The following is an 11,439-nucleotide window of genomic DNA, read 5'->3' on the forward strand; positions in this document are numbered from 1 at the left end:
CACAGCAGTGGCGGATTCATATTGATAAGAGCCCCCCCCCCCCACCTCTCAGTGAAGTAAGAAGAAATAAATTTTTTTCTTAAATTTCAAAATTAACATTTTATTTTTTTCTAACTTTAAAAAATTAATATTTTTAATGTTTCGAAATAGAAAAATATTATTTTGTTAATAAAAAACTTAAAAAAAAAAAATTGTATAGTATTTTGAAAATCTAAAAAGCAAAATAACGGAAAAGAATGGCAGTTTGCATGAAACTTGTTAAGCTATTTTCACAATGGAAGATCCGTATGTTAAGGCCTAAAGGCGAACGTAATTAGTTTCCATTGTCGCCACTGGTGATTTGTCATAATTCTCGTCAACTACCGCACCCTGCTCTAGTAAACATTTAGTAACTTTTAATTTTAACAGTAAAGTCACTTTTTTTACTAGAGCAGGGTGCGGTAGCTGACGAGAATTATGACGAATAACGAGTGGGGATAATGGAAACCAATCACGTGAAGCATGCGTTAGAAAAGGACAGAGATATATTTTTGTCCTTTTCTATCTCGTTCGCGAAGCTATTGTGCATTGGCCTTAAGTAGAATACCTTCGCGAAAGCCAAAAATGAGTTAGAAAAAGATATATATTTCTTTCTGTCTTTTTCTATCTCATGGAAATGATTACTTTAGCAACGGTTAAGGCCAATGCACAATAAAAAGCAAGTGGAACGAAAAGCTGCCATTGTCCCCACTCGTACATTGTTAAAATTCTCGTTAACTACCGCACCCTGCTCTAGTAAAAATTTAGTGACTTTATTGTTAAAATTAAAAGTTACTATATTTTCACCAGAGCAGGGTGCGGTAGTTGGCGAGAATTATAATACCTTTCTCTATTCTGCATTAGGCTGTGTTTACATTACTAAGTTCAAACGCAGCGTTTTACGTTGAATAAAGGTACATTCACAACTTAACGTGACTTTAAAATAAAACTATATAATTAAAATAATTAGAAAATTAATTCATTTTGTAAAGAGGTTAAAAATAAAAATTCCACTTATAAGTGCGCAAATTTTTTTTTTTTTTTTTTTAATTTCATAAATAAATAATATAAAATGTTTTCATAACATTTACAACTTACCAAACATGTTCCACTTTTTAAGGTTATGGCATCTCAATATATTCCCAATTATTCATTATACTCATAATCAATTAATTTATTTTACAATAATTAATAATACTTTAAAATATTCATAATGTGGTGTTTTTCATTAATTTAATATTTGTTTTTATCAAAAATCGTAAATAAAATCAAATAATAATTTTTAATTTTCGTTTTATTTAAATATTGCGCAAGGCAGCAGAGCTGTGACTACACTCAAGGTCATTTTCTTTTTTTTTCTGTCCTTTTCTAACGCACGTGTTGATTCAAGGTCATTGATGCCTTCCCTTTTTCCGTCCTTTTCTAACGCTCGTGTTGTCATGGCAACACGTTCATTAGAAAAGGAGAGAAAAAGGAAAGGCATCAATGACCTTGAATCGACACGTGCGTTAGAAAAGGACAGAAAAAAAGGAAGGCACGAGTTACCATAACAACACGAGCGTTAGAAAAGGACAGAATAAGGGTTGGCATCAAAAACCAAGAAAGGAATTAGTAAATCAGAAATAAAACTCATATTTTTCTATATTATTATTACATAATATATATATATTAAGTGCATCATGTACATAACCTAAAATTACAAAAAAAAAAACCCCAATCAAGCATAACTTATAAAAACAAAATACGCTGAAAAATGAAAATACCTAGCAAAAATTGAAATTCCTATAATTTTATACAACAGAAAACAAATTATATCCCAGAAAAAATTTTGGTGTTTTTTTTTCTCCCTCAAGTGGGAAAATTAAATTCATTCGTTGATGTTGTTGCATCAGGACTTGGACTCGAACTCGCTGAACTTAATGTCTCTTCCTTAAGTTTTAAACTTTGATCCTTATTATTATTTTCCTTTATTGTTTTCTCCTTATTGCTCTTCTCCTTTTTCTCCTTATCCTTACCATGTTTATGATCATGTTTATGCTTATGTTTATGTTTATGCTTCTTTTTATCCTTCTTCTTTTTCTTTCCCTTTGTATTGGTGGTGGTATCCGTTTTCTTATGTTCTTGCTGCTGCTGCTGCTGTTGTTGTTGTTGTTGTTGTTGTTGTTGCTCCTCTTTATTTTTAAACATACCCGGTTCAAATCCAATAGGTCCCTGAGTCTCCGTTATACCCGGTAATGATGCCGAATTATCACTATAAAATTCCTTTACCTTACCATCGAGGGGCAATTCTTTTGTTTCACTATCATTATTAATTTTCATTCGTTTTGCTTCGGGTTCGATAATAATTTCCTTTTCCGGCGATGCTTTTCTTTTATTACCAACATCAATCTCTTGGATTTCGGTTTTTACTTCGGTTTTAATTTCCCGTTCGGGTGTAACTTTTTTCGGCTTAAACAACATTTCGAGTTCCTTGATGGGAAGACAGAGGGGTCGTTTTGATCCATAGAGAGTGTAATAGAAATCAACCCAATCACAACGGAGTTTTGCATCATGGGATAATTCATTATTAATGAGACTCCAGAGGGTTTCGACTAAATCGGGTTTATCCAATGCATGTTTATGAGCTCGTTCAAATGGTGGATTCTCCACTAAAAGACGTACTAAACGATGACGAACACCGGGATGTTTATCATTTTTTGCAATGTTTAACAAAAATTGCAGATCCTCCCATTTGCCATCGACTTTTGTAAAGTCTACCAAAGCCTCAAGAGCGGCGAAACGAATATCGAGAAATTGACCATAAGTTGCGTAGGCACGAAATATATGTGGATTACTGGGTAGATGACCGTATTTTTGTAGGATTCGAATAACTTTTAAACATGCCACACTAACCGTGTATTTATAGCAAGGAAGTAATTTCTCAAGATTTAAATGACGTGTCACTTCTTCTAAAATTGCTTTTGTATCTATTGACAATGATTCCGCGGTTATTGCAGTTTGAACACTGATGACTGGTGTCACTGTAGCACCCAGGGCTTCTATTAAAGCGGCACGATAATAATTATCCGAATATCTATTCTTTGAATTATCATTATACTTGAACAAATCCATCAAAAAAGACAATACTTCCGGAGGACAAATCCCGTGGGCATTACGTAAACCCGCCATTGCAACCGGAATGGTTTTCTGTAGGAAATAATGTTGAAAATTTTGAAAATTATTCTGCTTTATAATTCGACGACATGAAGCTGAGCCAAAAAGTTTTCTAAATATTGCCAACATTGCTGGAGGACCTGCCCATGTGGCTACCATTGCATTAGCAACTTTTGTCAAACAATGAGCGGCACGAAGACGAACTTTATAGTAGCAATGCTCATTTTCAATGGTATCAGTCAAGGCTAGCCTTGTAGCTGGTGTTGAATGATTCTGTAAAGCTGCAATAGCTTCCGTTTGCGCTGTAACATCCCTCTCATGACGTAATTGATATTGCCATTGATAATCCGGTTGTTCTATCTGTACAGCTCTGAGAAGTGTCATATCGGGATCTAAACGTATCCAAAGTACCGGCGAATCATCCATAGCTGATAAATCCATATCGACCTCTTCACCCGTACAGAGGGGAATTTTTTTCTTTTTATTTCGTCTACTCTTACTGTGACAGGTAATATCAGCTTTGGCAACAGTTCCCTCAATTTGTAACGTATGCTTAAAGGGTCCATCGAGCTCTTGAATATTAACTAAAAGTGGACCAACGTATTTTCTAATTCCATGCTGATGGGTCGTATCCTGCCTAATCTCCAATTCGACAGTATTTCGTTTCCGATTGAATACAAAACTGAGATTAAATTTCGCATGTCCACCGGTACGTACCCATTGATCAATAAACACTGCCATGTCTTTGCCAGTGACGGTGAAAATTGCTTTTGTAAATACATTTGTACTGATGAGCATATGTGACCAAAGGCCAGAATCAATACGCTGTTGTGCGGCATTAGCCGCTAGGGATAATTGTTTATTGAACACTTGTAAAAGAAGTTCTTGACCGATACGATGCTCCAACATTCGTATAACAAGATGTGCTTTCTTTCTTAAAACTTCCAAATATTTCGGTGACATTGTATGAAGATTACGAATGGGAAAATAAAAACCCGGATCGGGTGGCGAACGAACTTGGGGAATTGGAGCATTACCAGCGATTGGAAGTGGTGCCGGTGGTTGGGATGGATCGAGAATAATTCCACCGAATTGCTCCTCATATTTAACGACTTCCATCAATTCGGATTGTATCCAATCTCTGTATTCGTTATTGCCAAAGCATTTTTTAGCATATAAACCCGTTAAATAGGTGCTTATTCCTTTTGGTAACCAAGTGTCGGACCAATTTTGCATTGAAATAAAACAACCAAAAAATTGTTCAGCAATTGCTTGGGCCATTGCGCGTTTTGTTAGATAAACCTGATCGATTATTGGCGATGAATGAAGAAGATTTGTATTGAGAATACTCATTGTTGCATAGGCACTAATATCCTTATCGAGTTCATCGACAAATACTTGTTTATAACAGGAATAGGGATAACGATTCGACAAAGTCTCTTCGTAAAATTCAAAAGCTTCGTGAACATATTTTGCTGATACTTTTAACGATGGTAATAATTGTGGTAGGCAAAAATGTGCAACCTCATGCATATTTGGATCGACATAAACATCAAATGGACCAACAGCCATGGCAATATTTGGTGAACTAGCCGGTGTATTTAGAACATAATGATAGGTTTTACGACGCATATCGGGCGTATAAATTGTCTCAACTAAATCACCGCATGAAATTGCAATCATTGATACATCAACGGTAAATTCAAGTTTCCATGTGCATGGTTCGGCAAATGAATCAACACATGGAAACCAAAGACGCGAGGAATTTTCATAGCTATAGGTGTACATATGTGAACCACGTTCAGCGTGTGTTCGTGTGTCTTGATCATTTTTTTTCGGTACTAATGCAAAATGAATACCACCTTGTGGTTTTTCAAGGGAAAATTCAATACCAATACGTAATGGACGTCCTTCGGCAATAAAATGTGCTGCATGCGGTGGCACTTGAATCATTAATTCACCGGCATTGTTGTCTGGATCGACTTTTTGTGCCGCTGCAAGATGTTGCTTTGAAAATGCCTCCAATGAGCGTCTGGAAATTTTTTTTTTTTTTTCCTTAAAATTTTTACTCCTAAATTAGCAGGCCTCGAAAATTATGTTGCGTACAAAAAAAAAAATACTAGTGATCTTTAACGTATTTTTAATTATTTAAATTCAAAATTTTTTTCTTTTTTTTTTAATAACAAAATTATAAAAATCATTTTTTTGTGATAGAAAAGAATACTAGGATTTGTGGAATTTTAATAGAATTTAGAGAATTTAAGTATTTATGATGATATTTAACGAAATGGAGCTAAAAATTAAAAAAACTTTATAGGTTATGTTTATGATTGTTTTATGTATATTAAAAATTCATTTTAAAATTTTTATACCTATTGATAAAATCAATTTCTACGGAATATTTTTGATAAAAAGAAGAATTAAACATTAATTGTTTATTGAAAGCTATTTTTTCTTATTTTTACGACAGAAACTATCATAAACATAACCTATTATTATTCTTATTTTCAAAAAAAAACCATGATTTTTTAATAAATTTATATCGAATTCAAGTATTTGTAACGATTTTTAACGAAATGAAGCTAAAAATTAAAAAATTTATAGGTTATGTTTATGATCGTTTTATGTACCTTTATTAAAAATCCATTTTTAAATTTTTTACCTATAAAATCAATTTCTGAGGAATATTTTTGATAAAAAGAAGAATTAAACATTAATTGTTTATTGAAAGCTATTTTTTGTATTTTCACGAAAGAAACTATCATAAACATAACCTATTACTATTCTCTTTTTTTCAAAAAAAAGCCATGATTTTTTTATATAGAATTCAAGTATTTGTGACGCTCTTTAACGAAATGGAGCTAAAAATGAAAAAAAATTATAGGTTAGGTTTATGATCGTTTTATGTACCTTTATTAAAAATTCATTTTTGAATTATTTACCTATAAAATCAATTTCTGAGGAATATTTTTAATAAAAAAGGAATTAAACATCAATTATTTTGTTTAAGCTATTTTTTCTTATTTTTACGATAGAAACTGTCATAAACATAACCTAAGTATTATTATTCTTTTTTTCAAAAAAAAACCATGATTTTTTAATAAAATATAGAATTTAAATATTTGTGACGCTTTCTATAACGAAATGGAGCTAAAAATGAAAAAAAATTTGTAGGTTATGTTTATGATCGTTTTATGCATTAAAAATTAATTTATTAATTTTTATATCTATTGGTAAAATCAATTTTGTACGGAATATTTTTAATAAATAGAAGAATTAAATATCAATTGATTATTGAAAGCGGTTTTTTTTTTGATTTTTATGATAGAAACTATCATAAACATAACCTATTACTATTCTTTTTTTGCTAAAAAAAATCATGGATTTTTAATAAATTTATATAGAATTCAATTATTTGTAACGATTTTTAACGAAATGGAGCTAAAAATTGAAAAATTTATAGGTTATGTTTATGATCGTTTTATGTACCTTTATTAAAAATTCATTTTTGAATTATATACCTATAAAATCAATTTCTATGGAATATTTTTGATAAAAGGAGGAATTAAACATTAATTGTTTTGTTTTAGCTATTTTTCGAATTTTACGATAAAAACTATCATAAACATAACCTATTATTATTCTTTTTTTTAAAAAAAAGCCATGATTTTTTTTATATAGAATTCAAGTATTTGTGACGCTCTTTAACGAAATGGAGCTAAAAATGAAAAAAAAATTATAGGTTATGTTTATGATCGTTTTATAAATCTTGATAGAAAAAAAAACAAATTTTTGAATTATGGATAAAATCAACATAAGTTTCTATGGAATATTTTTGATGCAATTTTTTCTTTATTCGAAGTTAATTCTTTTTTTTTTTATTTTTTTTTTTGTATTTTTACGATACAAAATATCATAAACATAACCTGTTATTTTTTTTGCTTCTTGGGTCTTTTTTTTTGTAGAGCGCGTCATATTTATATATTTTTTCCATTAAAATTCTTCGAAAATTATAAAGCAATTTTTAATTAGTTTAAAATTAAAATATTGTAATTAAAAATTTTTCAAACATTAAATTGTATTCAGTAATATTAATTAAATAAAAATAATTAAATTGTTTAATAAAAATAAAAAGAATTGAATTAAAATTGAAATAATGACAAAAATTTTTAATTGCAACTCTTTCAAAATTTGAATTATTTCCATTATTATTATAATTATTTTAAATTACATAAAGAAATTATTAAAACTCTTTGCAAATTTTATCAATTGCAAAAAAATTTAAAAATAACTTTTTTTTTATAATTTAGTTATTTAAATAAATTTTTAAATTAAAATTAATTTTTCTTTTAACAATTCTTAGTGAATTAAAATTAATAGTTCAATTCACTAAGAATTTAATTATTTCTAAAAAAAGTAGTATTATATTTTTCAAAATTTTAATTCTTACTATTTTTTTATTATTATTATTACTATTTTTATTATTATTATTATTATTATTTTATTATTATAAATATTATTATAAATATTATTATAAATATTATTATAAATATTATACAATTATGTACAAAGTTCGAGGCCTGTAATATTTTTTTTTTTTTTTTTTTTGAAGTTAAAAACAAAAATTTTTTACTTTTCGTATTTTTGAAAATTACTTTCGCAATTCCTTTTCTTAGAATCAAAGGAATAAAAAGAAAATTTTTTATTTTATTGAAAATTGTTTTATAAATAAAATAAAAATTTGAATTATAAAATTTTTTTTTTTTTCTTTATTTTACTTTTAGTGTTTTATTTAATTTCTTATTTTTAATTTTTCCAGTTTCTTTTAATTATTTTTTCTCTCTTTTCTTGGTAATTAAAATTTTTATATAGAAATTTATTTCTTATATTTTCAATTATTTAAATAAAAAAAATTAATTTTTTTTATACTCACTGTTCGATGTCGCCTTGACAAATATCAAGGAATGGATCGAAATATTGAAATGGAGCTTCCACAGTGTCGTTGAGTGAGACACGATAAATTCTGCATTGTTTTGCATTTACTCGAATAGATCGTAATGTGTCTTTCAATGGAATTATTGTCAGTTCAACAAAACCCTGTTTAAAAAAAAAAAAAAAAAAAAAAAAAAAAAAATTGTTTTTTAATTATTATTGTAAAATAAATTATTATAAATGTTTGAATTAAGAATTTTCAATAAATAATTATTTTATTTTTCAAAACAATTTGAAATAAATTTTAAAATTTTAAATTATTAATATTTAATATAAATTAATTATTAATTTCAATGATTGATTTTGAAAAATTGTAATTAATAAAAATTTTAATTATTTTCTTTCAATTTATTTTCATTCTTTTTTTTTTTTTTTTTTATTTTAAAAAATTTGATAAAAATTTGTTAATTTCAATGACTAATAATACTAATTAAACTAATTGGTGATAATAATTTAATTTTTAAATAATTTTTTATTTCAATGCTCAATTTTCAAAAATTGGAATTAATTAAGAAATTTTTCAATTTACTTTCAATGAATAATAATTTTATTTTATTTCAATGATTAATTATTATTATTGAAAATTGATATTATAAGAAATTTTAAATATTTGCTTTTAAATAAAAAATAAATTTATTTTATTATTTTAAACGATTTAAAATAAATTGTTAATTTCAATTATTAATGTTTGTTAATTTAAATTATTTTATTTTACATTCAATGATGATTGATTAGTAAAAATTAGAATAAAGAAATTTTTAATATTTTTTTTTTTTCAATAACTAATAATTTTATTTTTATTATTTTAAACAATTTGAAATAAATGTTTGTTTTGAAAAATTGTTTTTGCTTTAATTTGATAATTGAAAGTTATTAAACAATTTAAATAATTGAAATTTTTCAAAATATTGAAATTAACTAATAAAATTGAAATCTTAATTTTGAAATATTAATTTTAAAATATTAATTTCAATTATTGCTTACAATAAATTTCAATTAATTTTTTTTCAATAATTTAAATTAATAGTTAATTTTTATTTTATATTTCAATAAATAATATTAATTAATAAAATTTAAATTATTATTATAGTTATTAAATATTATTATTTAATTATTAATGTTAATTTAATTATTATTATTTATTGATTTATTATTATTAATCATTATTAATTATTATTTATTAATTTATTAATTATTAATTGAATTTTCAATAATTTGAATTTAAAAGCATCTAAAATTTAATTATTTCTAAAATTTTCCATCCAAAATTTTTTTTTTAAATTTCAAATGAAATTTTGGAAATTAATTAAATTTCAATTGATTTTGAATTGAAACTTTGGAAAATAATTGGATAATAAATTGATTTTGAATTGAATTTTTTGAAAATAATTGAATTTCAGTTGGTTCTGAATTGAAATTTTGGAAAATAATTGAATTTTAGTTAATTATGAATTAAAAATTTTTTTAATAATTTAATTTCAATTGAAATTTTGGAAATAATAAAATTTTCGAAGTTTTTAAATTGAAAGTTTTAAAAATAATTGAATTTTAATTATTTTTAAACAGAAATTTTTAAAAATAATTGAATTTTAGTTGATTTTGAATTAAATTTTAAAAATAATTTAGTTTCAATTGAAATTTTGGAAAATAATTGAATTTCAGTTGATTTTGAATTGAAATTTTGGAAAATAATTGGATAATAAATTGATTTTGAATTGAATTTTTTGAAAATAATTGAATTTCAGTTGGTTTTGAATTGAAATTTTGGAAAATAATTGACTTTTAGTTAATTTTGAAAATTATTTCATTTCAATTGAAATTTTGGAAAATAATTGTAATTTAGTTGATTTTGAATTAAAAATTTTTTAAATAATTTAATTTGAATTGAAATTTTGGAAATAATAAAATTTTCGAAGTTTTTAAATTGAAAGTTTTAAAAATAATTGAATTTTAATTATTTTTAAACAGAAATTTTTAAAAATAATTGAATTTTAGTTGATTTTGAATTAAATTTTAAAAATAATTTAATTTCAATTGAAATTTTGGAAAATAATTGAATTTCAGTTGATTTTGAATTGAAATTTTGGAAAATAATCGAATTTTAGTTAATTTTGAAAATAATTTAATTTCAATTGAAATTTTTCAAAATAATTTAAATTAATAGTTAATTTTTATTTTATATTTCAATAAATAATATTAATTAATAAAATTCAAATTATTATTATTATAGTTATTAAATATTATTAATTAATTATTTATTATATTATTTATTTAATTTAATTATTATTCTTATTTAATTATTTATTTTAAAAATTATTTATCAAATTTTTAATTTAAATTTCATTAATTATTATAATTCACAATTGTATTAAATAAATAAATAAATAAATAATTTATAATTTTGAATTTTATTACCGTTAAATTATTTATTATTATTAATTTTTGAAAATTGAAATAATTTATTCATTTTTGATAAAAATAATTGAATTTTAATAATAAAAAGAAATTCGAAATATTAATTTTAATTCTTATATTAAAAAAAAAAAGATTTATTATTATTTATTTATAATTTATCAAAGAAATAAAAAAAAGAAAAATCGACGATAAAAAAAAATTAATACTCACAATAATGCTTCGCCTATCGAAATTGATTCCCGTTAAACTCAAAATTTGATGAGCTGTAAAGAAATTTTTTTTTTTTTTCGTTAAAAATACAATATTTATTTTTAAAATTGAACATTTTTCTATTTTTATAAAAAAAAAATATTTAAAAATATTAAAAATAAATTCGATTGTATAAAAACACAAATTTTATTTGTTTTTACCATTTAAATTTTCAAATAATTAATTTTATTTTTTTCAATAATACAAAAAAAAGAGAAACAAATAATAAAATTTTCAATTAAAAAGAATTTCATTTTTTTCCCCCGAAATTACTTAATAAAAATAGTTTCTTCAAATTTATATTATAATATTTGTTTGTCAACAATTTTTTTTTTCTACAACATAACCTTAAATTTTACGAATTATTATATATATTCAATTATATTTATTGGGAATTAGATTTAAAAAAAATACTTATAATTTATAAGGGCGACTATTGTCGGCTGTTTTCTCCTTCTTCATGATGTTTGTTTTTTTTTTAATTTACAATTTTTCACAGGAAAATCATAGTTTTCTTTTTTTTTGACATATTTGCGACTCCATTTGCGTTCGCAACTATATATATATATATGCTGGCGATGTTTGATGTCAACATAACCTCAAATCTTAGAA

At 24.4% G+C, this 11,439-nt stretch overlaps 1 protein-coding gene across 1 annotated transcript; it reads right to left on the reverse strand.

Annotated features, from left to right (window-relative positions):
• Positions 1-1,647: 1,647 nt before the first annotated feature.
• Positions 1,648-11,403, reverse strand: LOC127290144 (transcription initiation factor TFIID subunit 2). Its single transcript, XM_051318541.1, has 4 exons — positions 11,245-11,403; positions 10,789-10,842; positions 8,105-8,268; positions 1,648-5,203 (listed from the first exon to the last, which is right to left on the reverse strand). Exons 1-4 carry the CDS (start codon positions 11,287-11,289, stop codon positions 1,867-1,869), a joined length of 3,600 nt encoding a protein of 1,199 aa, XP_051174498.1. The 5' UTR covers positions 11,290-11,403; the 3' UTR covers positions 1,648-1,866.
• Positions 11,404-11,439: the final 36 nt, after the last annotated feature.

Source organism: Leptopilina boulardi, unplaced genomic scaffold (genome assembly GCF_019393585.1).
Source record: "Leptopilina boulardi isolate dan_hultmark-lab unplaced genomic scaffold, ZJU_Lbou_2.1 LbouV2_55, whole genome shotgun sequence".
In the NCBI taxonomy this organism is placed as follows: domain Eukaryota; kingdom Metazoa; phylum Arthropoda; class Insecta; order Hymenoptera; family Figitidae; genus Leptopilina; species Leptopilina boulardi.